The sequence below is a fragment of the Adiantum capillus-veneris genome, chromosome 10, assembly GCF_014529385.1.
Source record: "Adiantum capillus-veneris isolate H3 chromosome 10, ASM1452938v2, whole genome shotgun sequence".
Taxonomy (NCBI): Eukaryota; Viridiplantae; Streptophyta; class Polypodiopsida; order Polypodiales; family Pteridaceae; genus Adiantum; species Adiantum capillus-veneris.
In genome coordinates this window covers 54,474,172-54,501,742 of record NC_140940.1, presented here as the reverse complement: position 1 = coordinate 54,501,742, position 27,571 = coordinate 54,474,172, and the positions used below count along the sequence as shown (strand labels likewise).

The following is a 27,571-nucleotide window of genomic DNA, read 5'->3' as shown; positions in this document are numbered from 1 at the left end:
ACACTTGGCGTAAGTTCTCCCAGTTTGCAAAAGGATAAGTATTTATGCATTATACATGATAAAATGGATCAAAAAAAGACAGCAATACCTAGGTTGTGTGTGAACTCAAAAGATTATGCGAATGCATATCAATTGCAAGTATCATTAACAGGTATGATAACACATGGGCATGGTCATGGAATGTATGGTCACTTCTCACTTAATGGTCTATGGCCTTCAAATCCCAATGCTACATGCATTATGCTTACAGAATCTGGAAAGAACAGAAAACCATGGATAAGGAGATTTATGCCATGACGGTATGCCACGCAGCAATGTAATGTTATTCAATGCATTGAACTCAAGGAGAGCTCTAGACCTCCAAAACAAAATGAAGCAAGAGCGTGAGAGGAATGCATCAACAATGACACCACCCTTGGCCATCCAGGGATGTAATGAAGAGATTGTACACATACAATCAACTTCCTCTCAATGTGTTGTGGATACCATATCCACTCCTGTATTTCAAAAATTGCATGAGAATCTTTTGCTATAGCTAGATAATTGTGCAGGAGAGAATAAAAATCGATATTTGTTTGCATACTTATCCTTGTTAGTAGCAAAAGGAGTTTTCAAAACCATGCACTTAGGATTCTTAATGGTGGGTCATACACATGAGGACATAGATGCAATGTTTAGTAGGTTATTTTTTATGACACAAGTTCCCGACTTTAAATCCTTTGTGCAAGGGTACATGTGTGACGGACAAGATGCTCTAGTCGGACACTCTAAGCCACTTCAATTTCTTTTCTATATGCAAGGTGAAGTTGTTACCATATACATGTGGTAGTGATGTGTGTGAACACACTAGGACCGCCGGGGCATTTTTTCCCTCTTTAGGAGGTTTTTTCCCCCGTGCATTGTATATACGCCCATCACTCTAGGGCTATCTATCTTTCCATTGCACACTAAGTAACACACTCTCTATTGTGTGCTTTGAGCTTCCTTCGTCTTCTCCAAGCTGTGTGTGTTTCTCTGCAACCCTAATTCCAACAATTGGTATCAGAGCAGGTCACGTCCTCCCGGGCTTAGTCGCCAGCTGCTCCAGCACACGCCTGCTCACTTTCTCCGATTTCAGTGAGCTTTGGCGAGCGTTCGCAGGTCGACAAATATTTTGGGCGAGCTCGAAGAGCTCGGTCTGCTCAGAATTTTGATTTGGGCTCATTTCGGCCTCCGTTTCCACTACGGGCAGTACTGCACAGGCTATTTCGTCATTTTGTGCAGATTTTCTGTCAGTGCCGTTTACTGCATAACAGGTGCCTTATAGTCTTCTACGGTTTGTGCTATATAGCACAAGTTGTTCCCGCTCCATTTCTCCTATTTTCGGGCAGTTTTCACATCAGGTGCAACATTTACCATGGCTGACAACAACAACACAGATGTGTTCAAGATGTTTGCTGCTGAGGACAGGTTGGATGGGGACAACTACCCTATGTGGGCTTATATGATGCAACACGTTCTTGTGTCAAAAGGTGTCTGGAACATTGTGCAGGGCATTGATGTACGTCCTGGTTCTGAAGATGTAGGCGATATTGAGGATGTTGCAGGTCTTGCTGCAAGGATTGCAGCTGTTAGAGTTGTTTTGCCTACAGCAGAACAAGCTCGTTGGGATGTTAAGGATGCGCAGGCTCATGCATTGATTGCGTTGTCTGTGAAGCGCACCATTATTCCTCACATCCGTTCAGCAAAATCTGCAAAACAGGCTTGGGATATTCTAGCAGGTCTTTATGCAAGCCGCAATGAGGCTAAAATTGCTTTGCTGCGTAAAGAGCTAGAGTCGAAGATTATGCATGAGGAAGATGATATGGACACTTTCCTTGCTAGTGTCAAGGATATAAATGAGCAACTCATTTCTACAGGTGAAGTCATTTCTGACAGTTCCCTTGTGCAGACTGTTCTTGATGCCTTACCAGATTCCTACCAGACTTTTGCTAGTACTTGGAGACTGATGACCCAAGGAAATCCTGAAGTTGTCAAGTTTGATGCATTATGCACATTGCTGTTGCAAGAGTCACTTTCTAGAAAAAACAGGACTAGGCAGTGTGCAGTTGAACAGGCTTTTATTGCTTCTCAAAGAAAGGGTGGTAACAGTAATGCAGCCACTTCTTATGGTTCTGCTGCGAGTGGCAAAAATTCTGTTCCTAATGCTTCTGGTGGTAGCACTTCGTCTGGAAATTCTGGTGATAAGTGCAAAAAGAAGATGCGTTGCCATTATTGTAAAGCCAATGATCACTTGATCAAGTCGTGTCCTAAGTTGAAGGCCAAAGAGGCTAAGAAGAAAGAGGGTGGTTCCACTGCAAATGCTGGTTCCACTACAAATGCAGCCATTGTTGAGTCTTCTGTGAAAGGAGATTGTGATGCTGATGTTGATGCAGAATGGGCTTTTAGCACAGAGTGCACTTACAATCCTGCTTTCCATGATGCATGCTTGTCAGTTGCTGCAGATTCACATGTGTGGTATTTCGACAGTGGTGCTACAAAGCACATTACCTCACATCGTGAATTGTTTACCTCTCTCGAGTCTGTCCCTCATGGGAATTCAGTCACTTGTGCCAACAACGCCTCTTATCCAGTTCAGGGAGTTGGAAAGATTGTGCTCACTGCTGCTAATGGCAGTTCCTTCACACTTGTTGATGCACTTTATGTACCTGGGATCAAGAAGAATCTCTTGTCTGTATCCGCACTTGCTAGACTTGGACTTGTAGTCAAATTTGTGGATGACAGATGTACAGTTCATGATCTCAGTTTTGGTGATGAAATTGTTGCATCTGGGCTTTTGTGCCGTGGGCTGTATAAGCTCACTTTGTATGACAAGTGTGGACAAAATTTTGCAAATGCTGTTGCAGATTCAAGGGCTATTTCAGATGCAAAACTTTGGCATGCACGTTTTGGTCATCTGAATTTTGCCAGTTTGCTGCGTTTGCAGAAATCTGATATGGTTGCTTCTTTGCCGCCTCTTGAAGCACCTATCAAACATGTTTGTGAAGGCTGTATTCTGGGTAAAATGCAGCGTTCTAAGTTTCCAAAGGATGGTTCAGTTAGGGCCACATGCAGGTTGCAGCTTGTGCATAGTGACGTTTGTGGGCCCATGCAAACTCCGTCCTTGGGCAATTACCTGTACTTCGTGACTTTCATTGATGATTACTCCAGGCATGCGTGGGTATTTCCGCTTAAAGCGAAGTCCGAAGTTTTTATGTGCTTCAAACAATTTTTAGCTATGGCTGAAAATGTCTCAAAATGTACTATGGGCACCCTCCGTTCCGATCGAGGGGGGGAGTATATGTCTCATGAATTTAATGCATTTCTGGCTAGTCGTGGGATAAAACACCAATGTACAGTGCCTTATACACCTCAGCAAAATGGTGTTGCTGAGAGGAAAAACAGGTCACTAACGGAAATGGCACGATGTATGGTCAAAAGTCAAGCTTTGCCGCATTCTTTTTGGCTTGAGGCCATCATGTGTGCCACTTATGTACTTAACAGGTGTCCTACGAAAGCTTTGCAGTCTATTACTCCATATGAAGCATGGCATGATAGAAAACCTTCTATTGAGCACATGCGTGTTTTTGGCTGTTTGGCATATGCTTTGGTGCCACAAGTGCAGCGCAGAAAATTGGATGATAAGGCTGTCAAATGTATTTTTGTTGGTTATAGTGCTGAAAGCAAAGGTTACAGGTTGTATCATCCGCAAACAAAACGTATTTTGGTTTCACGGGATGTAGTGTTTGTGGAAGATTCTGTTCAACCCTTGCTGTCATGTACTAGAGACAGTAATGTAAGCTCACAGGACATTTATGACACTTTGTTGCCTCTTTTCAGTGGTGGAAATACGAATGTAAGTTCCAATGAGGCAAATGTACAGCCTATGGGGGTTTCTGAAAATGTTTTAGAACAGCCTATTACTGATGCAGATGTACATGATGTACTTGATGAGGAAAGGGCTGAAAATGAGCAGGCTAGAGGTATGCCAAAATGGCTGGTGCATACATTGCGTGACAGTAAATTGGATGCACCTTTATCTAGTCGTACTCGTTCAGGCTCTCGCCATGCATCTTATGCATCAGATTGTTATGCTTTGGCTGTGTCTAGTTTACATGATGTTGAGGAGCCTCTGTCTTTTGATGAAGCACAGAATTCAAAAAATTGGATTGCTGCCATGAAATCAGAATATGATGCACTTATAGAGAATGACACATGGACTTTATGTGATTTGCCTCCTGGCAAAAAGGCCATTGGTACGAAGTGGGATTACAAGTTGAAACGCAAGCCGGATGGTGAGATCGATCGCCATAAGGCTCGACTTGTTGCAAAGGGTTATGCACAACAAAAAGGCATAGATTATGAAGAGACTTTTGCTCCCACTTGTCGTATGACTACTGTGCGTTTTCCATGTGCATTGGCAGCTCATTTTGGTTGGGATGTACATCAATCAGACATTGTTACTGCTTTCTTGAATGGTGACATATTTGAGGAAGTTTATGTAACGCAGCCTCGCGGTTTTGTCATAAAAGGACAAGAGGACAAAGTGTGCAAATGTAGGAAGGCTTTGTATGGGTTGAAGCAATCTCCTCGTGCTTGGTATGAGAAAGCTGACACTCATTTGGTTAAACGAGGCTTTCGTAATAGTCCAACAGAAAGCACATTGTATGTAAAGCGTGAGGATGATGTATTTCTCATTGTGGTTCTTTATGTTGATGATTTGCTGATCACTGGACCAAATGAGAGACATATTGCTGAATTTAAGGCTGATTTGAATGCTACTTTCAAGATGAAAGATTTGGGGCTGTTGCATCATTACTTGGGTATACAGTTTAAGCAGTGTGATGGTGGTATTGCCTTGTGTCAGAAAAGTTACATAGAGACATTGCTATGTAAGTTTGGACTTGAGGATTGCAAACCTATTGCCACTCCCATGGAAACAGGTTTGAAGTTGAGTCTACATGATGCTGGCGATCCTGATGATGTCACTCTTTACCAAACTGCTGTTGGCTGCCTCATTTATGTATGCAACACGAGGCCAGATATTCAGTTTGCAGTCTCGCAGGTCAGCAGATTTATGCATAGCCCAGGGTCTAAGCATTGGCAGGCTGTCAAGAGGATTTTCCGCTACCTTAGTGGCACTTTACATCTTGGATTGTTTTATCCCAAGGGGGGATCATTGCCGCCAGACTTACATGCTTTTTCGGACTCAGATTGGGCTGGTTGTTTTGACACGCGAGTGTCCACAAGTGGTTTTTGTTTCATGCTTGGCAGTTCATGTATATCATGGTTGAGCAAGAAGCAACCTACTGTGGCCACTTCGAGTTGTGAGGCTGAGTACAGGGCAGTCTTCACAGCTACGGTTGAGTGTGTATGGCTCAGACGCCTTATGGCTGACTTGGGTGTTGGACAGGACACTGCCAACACTATCTTCACTGACAGTCAGAGCGCATTGGCAGTTGCGAGGAACCCAGTTTTTCATGCTCGCACAAAGCACATTGAGGTGCATTACCACTATGTCAGGGAAAGGCTCTCAGCAGGAGAGATCAGCTTGGCTTATGTGCCAACACAGGACAACCTTGCAGATCTTTTCACAAAGGCATTGTCTCGTGAGAAGCTTGAAGCTTTCCGCAAAGCTTTGGGCTTACTCCCCTTTGTGGACTGATCCTGTCCTCAGGGCATGGCACTTCCCTTTACTCATGTGCCAGCTCTCGTTCACCGCATCACTCCAGGGGGGATTTGTTACCATATACATGTGGTAGTGATGTGTGTGAACACACTAGGACCGCCGGGGCATTTTTTCCCTCTTTAGGAGGTTTTTTCCCCCGTGCATTGTATATACGCCCATCACTCTAGGGCTATCTATCTTTCCATTGCACACTAAGTAACACACTCTCTATTGTGTGCTTTGAGCTTCCTTCGTCTTCTCCAAGCTGTGTGTGTTTCTCTGCAACCCTAATTCCAACAGAAGTCCCAGTAATGCAGTAAAAAATTCATCCCAAATCACCCGTTGGATGCCAAAGGAGTCGGGAATTGAGTTGTGGAAAAAATATGACCAGGGAAAACCAAAATTACCAACAGGCTGTCCAGATGTGGTACCTATAGCAGACTATGTGAGAGATAGTCCGCTTGTTATTCAAGGGATTAAGTCATATCTTGAATTTTGGAACAGATGTTCTCTATTAAAGGGAAAGGAGCATGACTCCACAAAATACATGGAGCGTGTTATCACTTATTGGAAAAACATAATCAATGAGCTTGAACAACCAACCAATAAACACATTGGTGAATATACAACATTTTGGCCAAAGACTATAGGGAGTCATCGAATGCAAGAGATAGAGGAAGACAGAGATGAGTTCAAGGATATGAAGAATTGAATGATCACTATGTTGGTCCTCAAACTGCAAGGTCACAAGGGGCCTTTAGGCCTCAAATTGATGTAAGAAAAGGGGATCTTGTTCTTGTGAGACCCGCAGATCCCGAATATCCGATATGGCTAGGAGTGGCAGAGTCAAACGTTGATGTAGACAAATCATCTCCTAACTACAAGAAAGTTCTGATTCAGTATTGGGCACCAAAACATCAAAAACGAAATCCCACAATCCAAGAACAGTATGAGGATTGTTGGAAAAAGAGTTGGTGCTGCAATCTTGCTAATCCAAAGCGCTGGGAGTGTGTTGATACAATTGTATGGTCATGGACTCCAAGGGGTGGAAGAATTGCAAAAACAATCAAGATCCCATCAAATGTCATGGAGAAGGCACAGTCTAGCTTAATAGGAGAAATTGAATAGCATTTCATATCTTGCTCATTGTTTTATTTCCCCAGCTTATGTATGATTTTATGAAGTATTTTTAAACACCCACATACAAATAAAAATTCTAAAACGTGTTTCTCAACACCACCATTTTCTTGGGAATCTATCTATTTTATGAAGTGTTTTGAAACAACCACATAAAAATAAAAATTTTAAAACGTGTTTCTCAACACCACCATTTTCTTGAGCATCTATCTCTTTTATGAAGTGTTTTAAAACACCCACATAAAAATAAAAATTTTGAAAGGTGTTTCTCAACACCACCATTTTCTTGAGAATCTATCTCTTTGTTACATTCCCAAATTAAATGAAATTTTTCCAAATTTAATGGGAAATAGGAATCCATAGGCGTTGAAATTAGTCCCAAAGTTGTGGGATTTTTCCATTTCATCTAAAATGGTGTTGAATGGCATAGTGTCGACGGAGAAGGGTTGGATCCAATGGCTTTGGTACCATGTGTATTGGTGGCAACTAGAGAGGTGGGAGATGTTTGTTATGTTTTGGTAATTAGCTTGTTAGAAGTCTTATACATACATTTATATTGTGCAGATGAGTGCCTGAGATGGTGGAGAAAATGGAGGTAGAAAACCAACATGTTGCTGACCTGCACTTGAAAGTTGAAGAGACGCATGGTTGCACACTTGAGCATACATTGAAGTTTTACATAGAAAGCACTTTCACTAAATGGAATGCACAAATCAAATCCACACACGAGCCCGAGGAGAAACCCCAATTCTCTTGTATGCACGAAGCTTGTTTTATAGGTGTGACTTAAGTGCTCACCCCTTGTCGCATGTTTTTTAAATTGGTTTTTTGTGCCACACAAAATTTTTCTCATATGGTTTTAATATGCTCTAGTTTTCCCCATTCCCGAGCACTCGAGTGATGCATGGTGTAGGTCTGAAAGAGAGGTGACAAGATTATATGCAAATGCATGGATAGATGACCTGCAACCAATGACGACATGGAAAAAGTGCCCTTGGTGGTTGGATTATCCCATCAAAGAATACGAGCCCAAAGAAGAAGAGCTCTACGCAAGTATTACACTCTTTTCTTTTGGGCTTTGTTATGCCATGGTTGATTGGTTTGCTAAATTGGTTCCCTATTTCAATAGCGAAGCATAGAGGTTCATGGAAGAAGTCCGTTGAGCCAAAGGATGTGCTCTCTCCCAACGCATCCAAAATATTACTTGCAAAAAAAGACACAAAGAAGCACTCCGCAACGGACAACAAGCTAGAACCCTTGCCAAGTTGGCAAGGGAAGACAAAAAAGAGAGCAATGATCAAGGTGGAGAGCGACTATGAAGAGCTAGAGAGAGATCATGCAGAGGTCATCCATAGTGTTCCAAGTGAACGGGGATCACCATCACTCTCATTCACCCCTTGATCACAACACGATACCCATGAGTCACCCCCATCTTCACCATCACATGGGGAACCTCTGCAGGAGCTCTTGGACATGGCCAAAGTGGTTGTGGAGAATGTGGTCGTGGAAAATGCTCCAGGTGTGGTAAAACACATGCTACAATTGTCTTCTCTTATGCGTGCCATTCTTAATGAAATTGTTGTTATGTTGACGATACAAAAATGCACATTGCACCACACCACCTTGCACTACATACTAATCTCAAGAAGTTGGAAAAAGTTACTCTTGATGTGCTAAGCAAGGATAGGTAAGCCATGTGATTTTGTTGATTTAGTCATTGCTCAAAGCGCTAGTGGTAATTGAGGGTGTGTGCAGGTACCTCCATTCAATACCTAAATTCTTGGGCTGTCTATCAAAAATGGAACAATTGGACCCAAGGAGTAGCATGGGTGGCGTACATTTGGTCTATATGGCCTTTCCCGCACACACTAAGCCACACATGGCTGGGACAAGTAGAGCTCCTTTATGGAACCACTGAGATAGTGATCTTGTGGAGGCATCATTTTTTCTTGCGATCGAGTTCCTCCTAGGAGATGGCATGATTGTGGAAACATGTTGTGGAATGGCTTTCCATCATCACTTCAACGGTAGATGGATATGGACATCACTTGCTGAGGATACTACACATATGGCTCCCAGAGACTAGCTACATGACCATCGAGGACTATGTGGAGGGGATAGGTTCGTCCATATATTTGTATTAAAGCACATCAATTGGTTCTATATTTCCAAATGTATACTTGTTCGTGTTCTTTACAGGCTGGTACTTTTTTGGTGGCCATTTTTGCACCCCCTAGAGGTGCTGGGAGTCCGCTTTCAAGGTATGATCAGGAAGATGGAGAGATTGCAGCCAATGTACATGGTTTCTCTGCAGATGATGACATCTTGTGGGAGAAGCTACCATGCGTAGAGCCCGCACAGTGGACGCTTGATTGTAGTGGTAGACCGTTTTGTAGAGGCACTAAGAGAAGTCCGCCATTTGCAAGGTACTTGTAACATTCTCCTTGTTAAGACTTTGTTACTCCAAAAAAATGCCTAAAATTTGTGTGGTGTGAAGGTGGCTACTAAGTACCTTTACCAACATGGGTGATGTTGTGCTGGATTGTTTTGCCAGAGTGGGGACATTGGTGCTACAATGTCTAGCATGTCATGGACATTGCATCAGCTATGAGATGGATTCGACCATTTTTAGTGCATGTCTTGCACCAGCTCAACGCCACCCTGCAGAGCTAGGCACATCATTTTGGGGAGAGTAGATTTGTCCACAGTGCGAGGCTGAGCAGATTTGCCCATAGTGCGAGGGAAAGCAGATACGTCCATAGCTTTAGGGGGAGTAGCCATGGATTTCATTAACGTGATCATAAACATGTGAACACGTTAATAACATTGAGTGATCACATTTCAAAATATATGATCACATTAAATATTCATATGACTTTCCCTTAACCTAAAAAAATCATCCCATTCAGTAAGCCTGCTAGGATTTTTTCATTTATAAACGGCCTCGGTTCAGGGTTCACATATTTTCCTAGTAAGATCGTCAAGAAAAACACATACCTCAATGGGGTTTTAATGGGTTTCCACCTCACCACTTATTGCCATTTTTGTGATCACGTTAATTTTTGTGATTATGTGAATGTGATTATAAACATTGTGATCACAAGAAATTTCACGTGATCACGTGAATATTAAATCCCTGAGAGCATCTTTGTCCATTGGAGCCACCTTTGCACACATCCCAGAGTAGTCAAGTTCCCACGACATCATCTACACCTAGTTCTTTCTTTGCCCGGATGGTAGCATGGGTTGTATATGGAGCAACCGCTCGCTGCCACATTTGCCTTAGAACCAAAGTGCCCCCCAGGATTTGATGTGAGTATGACCACATCAATTGCAGCCCCCGAGGTTCCCCCTAGAGTGGATGCGGTCCCACCCACACACCCCACGAGCATTTCTCACCCACATAGGGCACCTCCTCCTCCATTTGGAGCACCTCTTGTTGCTTTTGGTGTAGCCCTGGCCCATTTGTTACACCTCCCATAGTCTTGGATGCAATTTTTAGACGGCTAGCATTCGCATGACCCTTATTTCTAGCAGGACCATTTCTAGATCCACTCTCCTTCTATCACCCCCTCACCCATGATGTATTCATTGACTCATATGTACTTATTTTGAGGCCTTTAAACATCAAATTACATGATTTTTCCCAATATTTTTCCAATGTTATTCATCAATTGATTCAAAAGGTCCAAGTTCGATTGTATCATTCGTGATGTAAGTCCTTTAAGTTGGCTTCCTAAAAATGATTCTGGTGTATTTATCAATGTCCGCTTGGTTGCAAAACTTATTGCTCAACGTAGATCACGATATATGAAAAGAGTGTATTTTTGTAGTTGCCCATGAGAGTGCATGTGTATGAGTTGAGGTCAATGAAACAAAAATTCGACACGCAGAGAGAGAGAGAGAGAGAGAGAGAGAGAGAGAGAGAGAGAGAGAGAGAGAGAGAGAGAGAGAGAGCAGATGATAAATATTTTTGGAAGTAGGACTCCATCAAGAAATCTTTTAGACTTTGCTCGCCCAATTCCAAAAAGCACTCACCAAGAAATGCTCGACCAAAATTTACGTTCAGCGAGTGGTTGTGCTAGCCAAAAATACCTTGCAAAAATTTTGCTACACTCAGGTGATAGACAAGAGCATGTATTTTCATATATGTTTTAAATTTGAGTTGTTATTATATGTGTGTACATATATACAATAACAACTTAGATTTAAAACATATATCAAAATACATGGTCTCGTCCATCGTCGCGCATCAACGAATAAGGATGTGGTGGTTCCAAGCATAGTGTGTGACAATGATTGAATCCACATTGATATGCATCTACGTTCGCCATGTCGAGATTCCATGTAAAGTGTTGTTACCATAATGGCGCGTGGTAGAAGATACTCTGTTCCTAAAGTGAAATTTGACTTTCATAGAGGATACATGGTACTGTTTTAATCATAGTGCCATGTGGTAGAAGATACTCTACTGCTAAAGTCAAGGCTGCTTGCTTTAGTAGATCCCTAAAAAAAAATCCATCTAGGAACTACCAAATTTAGTGAAGAGATTACACAATGAGTTGAAAAATATGCCCACACTAATTGCACTGCCACAATGCAAGCACTAGGATCCATTTGTCCAATGGAAAGCCAAAAAATCATTGAATAGCTCTCGTTTGTCTATATCGTGTGGCTAACATATAGATTTTGACACAGTTGCAATGTGTTTGTTACTCCAATTTGAAGGCAAAAGTTACTACTTTTGAACCTCATGACTTGCAACTTTAATTGCATGTAGTTGGTGTTGCAACACAATTCAAGGTGTAATGAATCAATCTCCTCATTTTACCATCTACAACAGAAAACAATTACGTAACTCTTTGAATCTATCAATCAAATCTACTAGTTTGTACAAAAGGTTAAATACTATGTAAAGGTTATATATTTACCTAACCCAAACATCTCCTCAATGTTATCATCTGGTAATGGAATACAAACATGTTGATCATTGTGCTTAGATTGGTGATGGATATAATCCTCTAATTATGAGCCATGTGATTGAGATCTCTCTTGGGCGCTCGCATGTGACATCGTATGGATACTACCCTCCTCACCCTAAGACTCTCCCTCCCCATCATCATTGGGGTCTGAATGTGAGGGTGTGCTATGGTGGATACTCTCTTCATTGCCTCCTCCACGGCACACCATTGAATCCTTATCAATGTTCTCATATCATTCACATCTAGTCTTCTTTTTGAACTTTCTACTAGATAGTTCGCCTTTGTGGCTATCCTCACTCTGTTGTTGTTTTTTGTTATTAGTGGTGGGCATTTTTCTACTAAGATACAATCCACAAGCCCATTTTTTAGACCTTCCGTGGTCATGGATGCAGTGTCTGGATGGCCACCATTGGCACGACCCTTGTTTCCAGCAGGAGCATTTCTAGATCCACCCTCCTATCACCCCCCTCACCCATGATGTATTCATTGACTCACATGTACTTAATTTGAGGCCTTTAAGTATCAATTTAAACAATTTTCCCCATTATTTTTTCCAATGTAACCCCCAGCCCATTTGGTAGACCTCCTGTAGTCGTGGATGCAGTTTTTAGACTGCCACCATTGGCACATGCCTTGTTTCTAGTAGGAGCATTTCTAGATCCTAGCGCATTATGTAGTAATTCAATCACATGTACTTATCTTGAGGCCTTTAAATGTCAATTTACATGATTTTCCCTAGTATATTTTCCACTTTCCACTGTAAGCCCTGGCCCATTTGCTAGACCTCACATAGTCATGGATGCAGTTTCTAGACGGCAACCATTGGCACTGCTCTTGTTTCTAGTAGGATCATTTCTAGATCCACCCTCCTTCTATCACCTCCCTCACCCATGATGTATTCATTGACTCACATGTACTTATTTTGAGGCCTTTAAATATCAATTTACATGATTTGCCCCAGTATTGTTTCCAATGTTATTCATCAATTGATTTATAAGGTCCAAGCTCAATTGTGTAGACATGTAGTAGTGTTAGTGTGTATACGCGCTTCACCAGGGGCACTTTTCTCCCACTGGGTTTTTCCCCCTGGACATCCGGTGTGAAAGGACACCATATCTCTTAGGGTTTCATATAAGCTTTGTAGCTCTGAGTTTGTATACATTATTATTCCAATACAGAGAGAGAGACTACAGAGATCTCGTACACAAGCTCTGTGTCTTCTCCTTCTCCATCTTCTTCCTACTCTGAGTTGCTGTCTTCCTTCTGTTTCCTGTTTCATCATCTTCAACAATTGGTATCAGAGCAAGGTGATTTCCAGAGCCTCTACTTGCGTTTTCGCGTCTGCGCGCGCAATCGCAGTTTTTAGGCAGTTTTCGGAAAATTTGCTCGTGGGAGCATCCTCGACGTTCCGGGAGTATTCTGAACAGGTGACCTGCTATTTTCCCCCCCTTTTGAAGCCGTTCGAGCCCTCAGAATTTTGTTCTGAGCAGCGTAGCAGAAGTTACTTTTCGGAGGCGTTTATATCAAGAGGGTGTGCTTTTTGACAGATTTTCTTCAGGTAAACAGTTCTTTTGGGAAGCAGCTTGTCTTAGCTTTGTGCTGAGATTTTGAGTTTTGCTTGGATTGGAGAGGAATTTTGTGAATCTCTTGGAGGTTCTTTTGCTCTCTTGTGTGCATCTACAGTATGGCTCAATCTACGGAGAAAGAGATTTTTGGTGCGTTTACATCCGAAGACAAATTGGATGGTACCAACTATTCTCTTTGGTCTTTTATGGCCAAAAATGTTTTGGTTGGTAAAGGATTGTGGGATTATGTATCTGGAGATGAAGTTCGTCCAGGTAGCATTGCACCTGCCACGCCTGGTCGTGGTGCAGCTGTTGGTGCAGGACCCTCACAAGTCACTCCAGAGCAAAAGAGATGGGATACTAAAGATGCACAGGCTATGGCTGTGATTGCCTTAACCATAAAGAGGACAATCACACCACATATCAGATCTTGCAGAACTTCTGAGGATGCTTGGAACACTCTGCAAGCTATGTTTGGAGGAAGAAACGCTGCCAGAATAGAGTTTTTGAAGAAACAACTTGACAAAATACAGATGGACGAAGGTGACGATATTGTCGAGCATCTTACAAAAATCAGGGATCTTAAAGAGCAATTGCTTAGCATTGATGAAGTGATTCCAGAGAAGGACTTGGTTTCCAAAACACTCAATTCACTACCACCATCTTATTTGACTTTTCAAACTTCGTTGACTCTGTCTTTGCAAGCTAATCCTGACCCTCTTCATTTTGAAGAGTTAGTGGCTTTGCTATTGCAGGAGGATCAATCACGTAAGAACAAGTCTTTACAGGTGGATGGTATGGATCATGCTCTTGTTGTACAGAACAAAAACAGGGGTAAAGAGAGTGCTCATCACTCCAAGTCTGGTGCAGGACAGTCTTCAGAGAAGTCTAAAGGTGATTCTGACAAGTCCAAGAAGAAAGGTAAATGTCACTACTGCAAGAAACCTGGTCACTACATTAGTGAGTGCAAAAAGCGAATTGCTAAAGAAAAGAAGAAAGAGTCAAGTTTGGTTGTTTCAGCTTCTGGTGATTCTTCTACAGCTAAAGAAGAGTCTGCAAACTTTGTGCAGGATTCTTATGCTTTTGTAGGATGTTCAGATTTTTCTGCTTACAGTGTTGACAAGACACAAATGATTTGGTACTTTGATAGTGGTGCATCCAGGCATATTACTTCAAGGAAGGATTTGTTTTGTTCATTGGATGCAGCTCCAGCAGGAAAGAAGGTGACATGTGCAAATAATGCTTCTTATTCAATCAAAGGCGTTGGTAAGATTTTGATTACCATTTCAGATGGTTCAGATTTATGCTTGCCAGATGTCTTATATGTTCCAGGGATCAAGAAGAATTTGTTGTCTGTATCGTCTCTTGCAAAAAATGGTCTTCGGGTCATTTTTGAGGATGACAGATGTGTTGTACGAGATCGAGAGAATGGTTATTCTCTTATCACTACAGGTACGCTGGAAAATGGACTATTTGTGCTAGATCGCTATGAAAAGCAGATTCAGGTATGTATTGCAGAAACAAAGACTCAGGCCATGCAGGATGCTGAGTTGTGGCATGCTAGATTTGGGCATGTTGGTTATGGCAGTTTGATGACTTTACAACGTCATAATGTGGTGCATGATTTGTCTTTATTGGAGATGCCACCAAGACATGTATGTGAAGGCTGCGTTCTTGGAAAGATGCACAGATTTGCATTTTTGCAGGATGGTTCAGTTAGAGCGACACGAAAGTTGCAGCTTGTACACAGTGATGTATGTGGTCCTATGAGGATGCCATCTATAGGAAACAGCCTTTATTTTGTGACCTTCATTGATGACTTTTCCAGGTTTTGTTGGGTGTATCCACTCAAAGCAAAGTCAGATGTGTTTGCAATTTTTTAACATTATGTCGCCATGGTTGAAAATGAAACAGGTTGCAAAGTACAGACTCTTCGTACAGATAGAGGAGGTGAATACATGTCAGGTGCATTTAAGGATTTTTTTGGGAAAGAAAGGCATTAAACACCAATGCACTATGCCATACACACCACAACAGAATGGTGTTGCAGAAAGGAAGAACAGGTCTTTAATGGAGACGGCTAGATGTATGCTCAAGGCTAAGAGTTTGCCTCATAAGCTATGGATGGAGGCAGTTGCTTGTGCAGCACATGTTTTGAACAGGTGTCCTACTCGTGCCTTGAAGACCATTACTGCATATGAAGCTTGGTATGACAAAAAACCTTCAGTCAGTTATCTTCGTGTTTTTGGTTGTCTTGCTTATGCTCACATCCCTCAGCAGTTACGTGGGAAGCTTGATGATAAGGCAATCAAATGTATATTTGTGGGGTACAGTAGTGGAAGTAAAGGTTATAGACTTTACAATCCTGCTACAAACAAGATTTTTGAAAGTCGTGATGTAATTTTTACAGAAACTACTGCTCAACCTATGGTTGCTTTTGATGTACCTCATATGCAGACACATGATGTATTTGAAGGTTTGCTTCCTTCTTTTGTGGAGAATCAAGAATCACAGCAAGTTGATAATCTTGATCAATCTTTTGATCAGCATGTGACACCTCATGATGTAGAGGAAATTGTGCGTGAAGAGCAAGAAGTTCTCAGGGAAGAAAGAACCTTGCCTAAATGGGTTCAGAAAACTTTGCAGGATAGCAAGTTGGATGCACCGTTGCCACGAAAAACACGTGCTGGTACTACTTTTGGCAGAGAGCGAGTAGATTTGGCTTGCTTTAGCACTCTTTGTGATGCAGATGAGCCTGATTCATTTAAACAAGCTTTAGAGTGTGTTCAGTGGAAAGATGCTATGCAGCAAGAAATTGATTCTATTCATAAGAATCATACATGGGATCTAGTGGACTTGCCTACAGGTAAAAAGCCTATTGGTACAAAGTGGGTTTTTAAGGTAAAAAGGAAACAAGATGGTACTGTTGACAGGTACAAAGCAAGGCTTGTGGAAAAAGGCTATGCGCAATAGAAAGGCATAGATTATGATGAAACCTTTGCTCCTACTTCTCGTGCGTCCACAGTTAGATCACTAGTTGCAATTGCTGCTCATCATGGTTGGAAAGTGCACCAGTTGGATATCAAAACTGCTTTTTTGAATGGTGATTTGCAGGAAGAAGTTTATGTAAGTCAACCAAGTGGTTTTGTTGTAAAAGGTCAAGAGCAAAAGGTATGTAGATTGCGTAAAGCTTTGTATGGTCTCAAACAGGCTCCAAGAGCATGGTATGAGAAGATACATACTTATTTGATTGGCCAGGGATTTCAGAATAGTCCAACAGAAAGTACTTTGTATGTCAAAAAGATAGATGGAGTTCTCATTATGCTAACACTTTATGTGGATGATATGCTTCTTACAGGCAATAATGCAAATGAAATTGAAGCGTTTAAAGATGCTTTGAGAAAAACCTTTGAGATTTCTGATCTTGGTTTGCTACATTATTACTTGGGTATTCAGTTTGTGCAATCAGAGGATGGCATATACATGTTGCAGGCAAAATATTTGCATAAAATTTTGGACAAGTTTGGTATGCAAAATTGTAAGCCAATCTCTACACCCGTAGAAACTGGATCAAAGTTGAGCATGCATGATGCTGGAGAAACTTTTGATGTACATACTTGTTGAGAGGCACATGTTAGAAAATGACTCTGAATAGCTAAGTCGGATTTTGACTTATCGGATATTTACTGAGATGTATTTTGCTAAGTCGGATGTAACTGTCTTTCAGTTGCAGTCTGCTGAATGTCTTGTGACTGGGTAGTTAAGTCGGATTTATCTATATAAGTGGGGAATGTATCTGCGCACGAGGTATCTGTTCTCTGATATGAATGTGATGATGATGGTGCAGTGCAGCAACTATTCAGTGTATTGTCTCTGCTTACTCTGATATTTTTGAGTAGTCATGTTTACTGTGTCTGAATTGTTGTTGATGAAGTATGGTGGAGTAGATGGTTATTCTTGCTGTGTATGATGTTCATGTGTTGACCTAACCCACAACACATTTGGCAATCCGCTGGGTTAACGTTTATTTTCAAGTAATGAAGCATGTCAGAGGGAGACAGGAGAGTAGGAAGAGTGTACTACACAAGGGCTCAAGCACAGGCTGGAAACATTGATCCATTTAACTATGATCATGACAATCAGCAATCACCCGATGCTCAGGGGCAGCAACCTGTAGACCAAGGAGGGGTAGGATCAGGAGCAGCAGGAGAAGAGAGAGTGAGGCAATTTATTGGAGCTTTATTCCTGGCAAGAAGAACCACCAGGAGAAGGATCCAGTTTGACCCACTTCAGGGGGCTACCAGGCAAAGACCTAGGAGACCACCACAACCCATTCCAATGGCTCAACCACCACCCAACCCAAAGGTCAAGGCAGCCAAGTTTAGAGCAGGGAGCAAGGAAGATGCTGACTGTCATGTGGCACAGTTTGAAACTAAGTGGCAGGCAAGTGGCTATCAGGTGATGTATGCTGATGGAGTGAAGATGGAACAGTTTGCTGCCACATTGGAAGGAAAGGCCATGAGTTGGTTTAGCCAATATGGCATTGCACATTTTGCTACTTATAATGCTTTGAAGCAGGCATTTCTGCAGAGATTTAGAAAGGAGAAGACTCCGACTGATGTCCTGAGAAAACTCAGAGACATTAAGCAAAATAAGATGCTGGTTGAAGACTATGCACAGAAGTTCAGAATTTTAGTAGAAAGATTGCAGGGGAATGAAAGACCCACTAATGAAATGTTAGCAGGTTATTTTTTGAAAGGCTTGAGAAGCAGCTTAAAGGGAGCAGTAGCTAGCATTGATATTGCTGGAGGTCTGGATGACCTTGTTACTGCTGCTGCAAGGGTGGAGAAGAGACTTGGCATGACCAAGGCAAAAGGAAAAGAAGACAGTGACTCAGATTCAGATGAAGCATCTGAAGACACAGATTCCAGTGGGAACTCGGATTCAGACTCACCATCAGACAATGATGAGGAAACAGAAAAAAGAAAGAAGAAACAGAGCAGTAAGAAGAAGAAAGTCAAGCAAAAGCAGAGCATTGAGCAAGATTTGGTAGGCAAACTTAAAAAGTTTGGTTATTCTGTTGTAGCACCTAAAGAAAAAGTGTATTGTCACATTTGTGAAAGGGATGGACATAGCACTGCTAGCTATTGGTATAATCCAAAGAATAGAGGGCAGACAGCACCTAACATAGGAAGAGGAAGACCAGAAGTTGGAGCCAATCAAGTAGTACCATTTAGGGGAAGACCACCATTTCAGAGGGCAAGACCTCCTAGACCTCCTTGGAGAGAGCAGGAGAACAATAATAATAGGAGACCCTGTGTGTACTGTGGTGCACCAGATCACTGGGTAGGTCCCAATTGTGCTTTATGGGTGAAGCATAGGGAAGAAAGGGGAATGCCCATTGTGAGATATAATCAGCCCAATCCACCTGGAAATCAGCAACAGCAACAGCAGCAGCAGCAAAACCAGCCAGCAGCTCAGGCAAATGTAATCTTGTTTGATGTGTTTTCTCAGGATGAGCAGATTCAAGATACTGACCAAGAACAGGAGCAGCAAGGGAATGAAGAGGAACATCAATGGGCTTGTGACGGCAACCAATGTGTGCAGGAGGATCATGTTGAAGTTCTAGCAGTGACTAGGTCTAAGGATAAAACACCTTTGGCTTGGAAGGAGAAAAAAGGGGTAAGAGACCAGGTTACAAAAAGTATTGCCAAACACCAGGCAAAGCAGGTGGATATTGAGGATGACCCAAAAGAGAAGGAAGAGCAGAATAATGGGAGCAAGGAGGTGGAAAATAAACAGGATAAGGATTGGTTTGAAATACTTATTAGCTCACCTCTTCAATTATCTTTGGATCAGTTGTTGCAATTGGTTCCAACTTTCAAAGACAGATTGTTCAGAAAGCTGCAGAACCTGAATGGACTTGGCACAATGGACAGGCAGTTTTCTCCAGCAGCAGCAAATAGAATTGATCCAGCAGATGTGGACTTTGTGGTACCAATTATTAAAGTACACTTTCTTGGAGAAAATTTTGATGATGTGTTATTGGATGGAGGCTCTGGGGTGAATATTTTACCAGAGGCAGTGTACAAAAGAATGGAGTTGGGAGCTCTGGCTCTAGCACCTTTTCAGGTGAAAATGGAAGACCAATCTAGGGTACAACCTTTGGGAATTCTCAAAACACAGGAAATTCAGGTGTCAGGATTATCCTTTTTTGTTAATTTTGTGGTACTCAGCATGTCAGACTCAGCAGCTGCATATGAAATGCTGTTAGGAAGGCCTTGGTTCAGATTGGCTAAAGTAAGACAGGACTCGGGAGAAAATGTTGTCATATTGAAAAAAGGGAAAAAGAAAGTAACCATACCTATGAGGGGAAGGAAGATGGTTCCATTAAGTGAGAAACCACTGTTTGCTCAGACTATTAATTTTGCTGATGAGGTCACAGATGACCAAGAGGAAGAGTTCTTGAAGGCCAATCCAACTGTTGTACCTGTGCTTGAAGTAGATATGGAAAGCATGTTACAGCAAGGTAAGGAACAGGATGAGCCAGATACAAGTTAAGCACCAGGACAGACAGTGCAGGGTAAGGAACTGTTACAGTTGGTGGACCAGAAATATGCTATGTCTGATAAGGAACAGATTCAACAGGAAGAAAAGGAGGCCAGGGATATGGCTGAGAAAATTTATGAAAAGAAGTTTGGGGCATCAAGCAGGGTAGAAAAGGAGGAGCTTCAGGAGCTGAATTTAGGAACAGAGGCAGAACCAAGAATGGTCAAAGTGAGTGCACACATTCAAGGGGAATTTCTGGCACAGCTGTTGCAATTATTGGTTGATTATAAGGATGTGTTTGCTTGGGATTATTCTCAGGTGAGAGGTATTGACCCAGCACTACATCAGCATAGGATTAATTTGAAAGAGGGTGCAAAACCAATTGTGCAGCAAAGATATAGAATGAATCATAACTTTGCCAAACAGGTGAAGGAGGAGCTTGATAAGCTCCTGGCAGTAGGGTTCATTAAACCTGTACATGAAGTATCATGGTTGTCTCCTATACTGGTTGTGCCAAAGAAAAATGGAGCTTTAAGAGTGTGTGTGGATTATAGAAAATTGAATGCAGCAACCATTACTGATCCCTTTCCTATGCCATTTTGTGATGCTGTGTTGGATGCAGTAGCTGGTCATGAAATGTACAGCTTTTTGGATGGTTTTTCTGGTTATAATCAGATTAGTGTTGCTGAGTCGGATCAGCATAAAACAGCTTTTATAATTGAATGGGGAGCCTTTACATACACAGTGATGAGTTTTGGGTTAACCAATGGACCGCCTTCATTTAATTTTGTTGCTCATAAGGTGTTTGAACCTTACTTACAGGACTTTATGAGAGTCTTTGTGGATGATTTCTCAGTGTTTGGAAAGAAGGATAAACATCTGCTACATCTGAAGCTCTGTTTTGAAAGATGCAGACAATTCAGGATGGCTCTGAATCCTTATAAAAGTGTAATTGCTGTGAGGAGTGGAATACTTTTAGGACATGTGGTGTCAGAAGCAGGAATGGCTATAGATGTCAAGAAAATAGAAGCCATTCAAGCAGCACCAGTTCCTACCAATGTTAAAGAGTTAATGAGGTTTGTTGGACAGACAAAGTGGCACTCCAGATATTTGAGGTATTTGTCTAATGTATGCTTGCCATTAACTCAATTAACAAATAAGGATGTGGCATTTGTATGGGATAAACCTCAGCAGAAATCATTTCAGATGTTGAAGAAAATGATATCAATAGCACCAATTTTGCAGCCACCTGATTGGTCATTGCCTTTTCATGTGTTTGTTGATGCCTCGGATATAGCAATAGGAGCTGTACTGATGCAGGAGAAGGAGAAGGGATGGTTCAGACCTGTGTATTATGCAAGCAGGGTTCTCACAGGTGCAGAAAGAAACTATCCTGTGACAGAAAGAGAAGCTTTAGGGATGGTATATGCATTGAATAAGTTCATGCATTACTTGTTGGGGAACAAGATAGTTTTTCATGTTGATCATCAGGCCTTGTTGTATTTGATCAAGAAGCCACTTCTTACTGGAAGGCTTGCAAGATGGATGTTGTTGTTGCAGGAGTTTGACTTTCAGATTGAGCATACTCCTGGGAAGGAGCATGTAATTGCAGATTATCTAAGCAGGATTGAAACAGGTGAAGCACCTACTGGGGTAGATGATGCACTTCCTGATGCTCAGCTGTTTGATGTGCAGACTGCTGTGACTGATTCTTGGTATGATCAGTTGCTGATGTTTTTGACTGATGGAACTATACCAAGGGAGTTCAATGCTGATCAGAGAAGAAAATTTGCACTGAAAACCAGACCCTATTTAGTTATTGCAGGGGCACTATATAAGAAAGGCATTGATCAAGTGATAAGAAGATGTGTGCCAGAATTTGAGCAAAGTGCAGTCTTGCAGGAAGCACATTCAGGCACAGCAGGAGGGCATTTCTCTGGAGATATTACAGGGAAGAAGATTTTGCAGGCTGGATTATGGTGGCCCACAGTTTTAAAGGATGCACATGATCATGCAAAAAGATGTGTAATTTGTCAGAAAACAGGTCAACCTGATTCAAATAGGGATAGGATGGGGGATCATCCTATTTTGCCTTTGGAACCTTTTCAAAAGTGGGGTTTGGACTTTGTAGGACCTGTCAAACCAACTTCCAAGAGGGGATGCAGATACATTTTAGTGGCTACAGATTATTGCACTAAGTGGGTAGAAGCAGTAGCATTGAAGGATAATAAAGCTTCAAGTGTGGCCAGGTTTTTTTATCATAACATTATGACCAAGTTTGGGTGTCCAGTGGAGCTGGTAAGTGACAGAGGAACTCATTTTCTAAATGAAGTAATTTCAGAGCTAACAAGGACACATATGATTATGCACAAGAAGTCTACAGCATATCATCCACAGGCTAATGGTCAGGCTGAGAGCTCCAACAAAACACTGATAAGGATTTTGAAAAAGATTGTGACAGAGAATCAGAAGGATTGGGATGATAAGTTGGATTCTGCCTTATGGTCCTTTAGAACAGCTTTCAAAGTCACTACTGGTATGACACCATTCAAGCTGGTGTATGGGCTGGAAGCTGTAGTGCCTATGGAGTTTGTGGTACCAAGTTTAAGAGTCTCAGCAGAGAAGCAGTCTCCAAAGTTGTCAGTACTACACAGGAACAAATATCTGATGCAGCTGGAGGAGGATAGGTTGGTAAGCTCTTACATTACTAAAGTCATACAAAGAAGAAGACAGGCATGGGTGACCAAGAATGTGAAGTTCAAGATCTTTCAGGTTGGAGATTGGGTAATGTTATACAACTCTAAGCTGGGACCATATCCTGGTAAATTGTCATTGAGATATCAGGGACCATATCAGATTGTGCAGGATAAAGGACAAGGGACATTCATCATAGCTGATGTGTTTGGTACAAGAGTGGAAAAGGCAGTTAATGGTTTCAGGCTGAAGAAATTTCAGGGAAAGCCACCTCATTTGGACTGGCCAAGTGTAGCCTGTATGACTGTAATACCCCTACAGCCAGGAGATTCAGAATCAGCAAAAGGAAAAGGAAAAATGCTGGCTTGCATGGATTTGAGGAGGTCTTTTCATAGTATCCCATATAATTCACAGGTTGGAGGAAGTAGGCAGTTCCAAAGTGCACATCCGATTCAACATTGCAGATGTTGGAAGAGTACCTGTGTCGGAACTGACCAAGTCGGAATTTTTAATAAGAAATTATTAAGCCCGATTAATAACTTTGGGGAGTGTGCTGAAAAGAAGTTTCGTAGCACTTCAAGGATACCGGGTGGAGATATGTGTACATGGTGCAGCGAGTATAATCATACATGCAACAAAAGTTCAGTACACATGCAGCAGCGCAGAGCATTCGGGTTTTCGCTTGAAGAAGCTTTATTCAGTCCTGCCATGCCGAAAGCAAAGCAATTGATGGCCATGCAACCACAGCCTGATGAGGAGTAGACCGAAGGTTCGGGGCGACGTTTGAGAAGCAAAGCTTTGCCTATGCGGCTTGACGTTAGCAGTGCAGACGAAAACAGTGACTCTGCAGAAGAGGAAACGCCAACGCCGACTCCTGTGTCAGAAGGTAAGGTGATGCAAGCATTAATGGATCTTTTTATGGACTTCAAAGTTGACATAGATTGTCAGGCAGAGCGCAACGCCATATGGTTGCAGCAGGTAGGATTGTATGATTTTGCGATTCTGCCTTGGGAAGAATGTAGAAACAATGTGTATGCAAAGTCTCAGTTGGAAATACTTAGGAAGACTAAGGGGAGAGTGTCACCGCATGTGGTACTCAGTGTGGAGTTGGTGTCTGAGGTGTTCAAGCTGCCTTTGCATCCTAATACACCTATTCCAAAGTGTTCAGAGGAAGCACTGAAAAAGGAGTTTGGTCCAAGAGAAGGAGGCAGGCAGTATTACATGTTAAAGAATGTGGCATATGCTAGGAGAGAGCAGCTTAAGTGGTACTTGGAGAGGCTATGCTTTATTTTGAAGTTTGACTATATGTCAAAAGAAAACTTTGCACCATTAAGCTATGTAGAGCAGGGAGGAGAAGTGAGCTGGGCTCACTGGGTGTATGAAAAGTTGGCAGCAGAGATTCATTCTTTAGACAAGAGGAAGACACAGGCAAATAGTAGGTTATGTGGCTACTTGTCAGCATTGTTCTTTTTTGCACAGAGAGTACAGAATGGTGAAGCAAGGTGGCCTGTGAAAGCAGAAAAACTGGTGCAGGAGAAGCAGCAGCCAGTTCAGATTGAGCATCCCATCATGGTGCATTCTGAAAAGATAGGATTTGTGAAGTTTAATGCTAAGCATATGGAGGCTTATGAGGATTTGGTGAAAGCTAAATATACTCCAGGAGAGGCCTTTGAAGAAATCACAGCAAAAATGCAGTTTGCAGAATTTGGCACCATGGATGTTGATTCACCAATGCAGGTAAAAGCAGAGGAAACACCAATAAAGCTTGGTAAGGCTTTCACACTATCCAACAAGAGAAAGAAGTCTGAACCAGTCAGCAGAGTGTTTTCTAGATTAGATTTCAGTGCTGAGGAAGTCTCTGGAGTATCAGTAGATACTGGGAAATTTGACAGTGATAAAGTAGTTCAAATGCTGCAGCAGGTGCAGGAATTTGTGAGGCAGCAGAATAATATGTTGAAGGTTCAGAGTATGCAAGCTGAAAGGAATGCAGAAAAGTTGATGGAGTTTAAAGGACAGGTGTCACAGGTGAAAGAGTTTGAAGAGCAGATAGCTATGATGAAAGTAAAATATGAGCAGGATATGGAGGAAACAGTGGGGAAACAGAAGATGGAGTTAGCAAAAGTGAAGAGATCATTGGGGGAGTTTCAGCAATGGACTGAGAAAGTGGAGGCAGCAGTTGCTTTGGAGTTGGAAGACATGGCAAAGAGGAATGCAGAGTTACAGGTCACTGTGGAGATGCAGAGGTTGAGATTGGAACCTTTGCAGGTACTAGAGCAACAGATGTTGGCACAGGAGGAAATTAGCTTGAGTGCAGTATTAATGAAAGAAGGAGAAGTGTCTATCCTCAAGCAGCAGTTAGCTTTGGTTGCACAGGAGATGTGGCAAAAGACCAAGGAAAGAATGAGATTTGTCATTAAGTATCCATATGAGGTGCTAAAGGCAGGGTTAGTGCATGAGGTAGAAGCACAATTGTTGAAGGAAGTGGAGGAATTGCAAAAGGAGAGAGATTGTTTGAAGCAGCAGGTTCAACAGATGGAAGAGAATCAGAGACAGCAGCTTGCAGAGGCAGAAAAGAAAGAGGAGAATTTTACTAATAGTTTTTTGATGCAGGATGTAGCTGAGGAGAAAGTTGCAAAAGAGCAGATTGATACTATGATTGCAGATATAGCACAAGAGGTGGAAATGGGAAAAGCTGATGCAGCAAAGTCAGATGCAGTAAAGGAAGCAGAGCTGGTGGATCATAAAGTGAATGCTGAGGACCAGAGTAAGGAAGAAGCTGTGCAGCAGAGGGTGGATTCCTGATCAAGGGATCTGTGGATCCGGGTCAGATTTCTGCGAAATCTACCACCGGGGCGTGCCATGTGTTGAGAGGCACATGTTAGAAAATGACTCTGAATAGCTAAGTCGGATTTTGACTTATCGGATATTTACTGAGCTGTATTTTGCTAAGTCGGATGTAACTGTCTTTCAGTTGCAGTCTGCTGAATGTCTTGTGACTGGGTAGTTAAGTCGGATTTATCTATATAAGTGGGGAATGTATCTGCGCACGAGGTATCTGTTCTCTGATATGAATGTGATGATGATGGTACAGTGCAGCAACTATTCAGTGTATTGTCTCTGCTTACTCTGATATTTTTGAGTAGTCATGTTTACTGTGTCTGAATTGTTGTTGATGAAGTATGGTGGAGTAGATGGTTATTCTTGCTGTGTATGATGTTCATGTGTTGACCTAACCCACAACAATACTTATGCAGCAGCGGTTGGTTGCTTGATATATTTGGCAGGCAACACTCGTCCAGACATTCAATTTGGGGTTTCACAAGCAAGCAGATTTATGCACAGCCCAGGTATGCATCATTGGCAGGCTATGAAGTGCATACTTCGTTACCTTTCAGGTACCCCTAATCTTGCCATGTTCTTTCCAAGGGGGGATATGTATGGAAATCACAGTTCTATGCAGCTTCTTGGTTACAGCGATTCAGATTGGGCTGGTGATTTTGACACACGACATTCCACAAGTGGCAATTGTTTTTTCTTGGGAAATGCATGTATATCTTGGCTAAGCAAGAAGCAACCCACAGTGGCTACATCAACTTGTGAAGCTGAGTACAGGGCAGCTTTCACGGCAACAGTTGATTGTGTATGGATACGCGGGTTATTGGCAGATCTTTGTGAGTGTCAACAGGCACCCACTACCATTTTCACTGACAGTCAGAGTGCTATGGCAGTTGCAAGGAATCCAGTATTTCATGCAAGAACAAAGCACATAGAGGTTCACTACCACTATGTCAGGGAAAGGCTACATGCAGGGGAGATCACACTAACTTACTGTCCTACACAGGATAACATTGCAGATCTATTTACGAAGGCGTTATCACGAGAAAAGTTTGAAGCTTTCCAAAAAGCTTTGGGCTTACTCTCATACACATGATGATCTGCTACCTTGTACGGATTCACACTATCACTACAGGGGGGATTTGTAGACATGTAGTAGTGTTAGTGTGTATACGCGCTTCACCAAGGGCACTTTTCTCCCACTGGGTTTTTCCCCCTCGACATCCGGTGTGAAAGGACACCTTATCTCTTAGGGTTTCATATAAGCTTTGTAGCTTTGAGTTTGTATACATTATTATTCCAATACAGAGAGAGAGACTATAGAGATCTCGTACACAAGCTCTGTGTCTTCTCCTTCTCCATCTTCTTCCTACTCTGAGTTGCTGTTTTCCTTTTGTTTCCTGTTTCATCATCTTCAACAAATTGTACTATTTGTTATGTAATTTCCTTTAAGTTGGCTTGTAACATTTAATGGCCTAGTAACTTGTGTGTAGCAAAAAATAGAATGAACATAGTGAGAATTTCACTAAAATAGATTCCTAATGAGTATAACAAGAGTGCTTGGGTGGAGAGAGCAACAAAAAGCATAACACCTAGTTAGATAGGCATGAAAAATACTTCAAAAGAGAGAGAAATTAAGCTATTGACAACAGTTGAGGACCGGATTTACATGGAGCCAATCCCCTCTCCAAAAGTCTTTGTATTATAGGTTTCTCCCATCAAGGGAGACATTTTACAATACAATTCTTTGTGTACCTTCAATAACTAGCTAGTGCAATGAAGATGGAAGATTCAAGAACTAAGCAAACACTTATAAAACACAAAATTGATTCCCTCACGGTCTCAGACCCAAGACCTCACACACCTTCGAAGAAGGTGAGAGCTAGCGGGGTATGAGAGTAGATTGAGAGGAAGGAGTAGTATTTCAAGAAATATTTACATCTCCTCACATAATCACTCATATTAGCATAGCATAGCTTAGTAATTAGCATGATAGAGGAGATGAGCATGCATTGAAGCTTGGGTCTTGGTTGGATTTGCAGCACAAAGCCAAGAGTTGTTGGTGTAGGCCTCCCTTCTCACAGCTTGGAGTAGGTGATAAGCTTTTCATTAAATCTTGAGAA

At 42.0% G+C, this 27,571-nt stretch overlaps 1 protein-coding gene across 1 annotated transcript; it reads left to right on the top strand.

The window, feature by feature from the left end:
• Positions 1–24,326: 24,326 nt before the first annotated feature.
• LOC147448872 (uncharacterized) lies at positions 24,327–25,415 on the top strand. The gene has a single exon (XM_086521473.1). It carries the CDS (start codon positions 24,327–24,329, stop codon positions 25,413–25,415), a length of 1,089 nt encoding a protein of 362 aa, XP_086377599.1.
• The last annotated feature ends 2,156 nt before the right edge of the window (positions 25,416–27,571 follow it).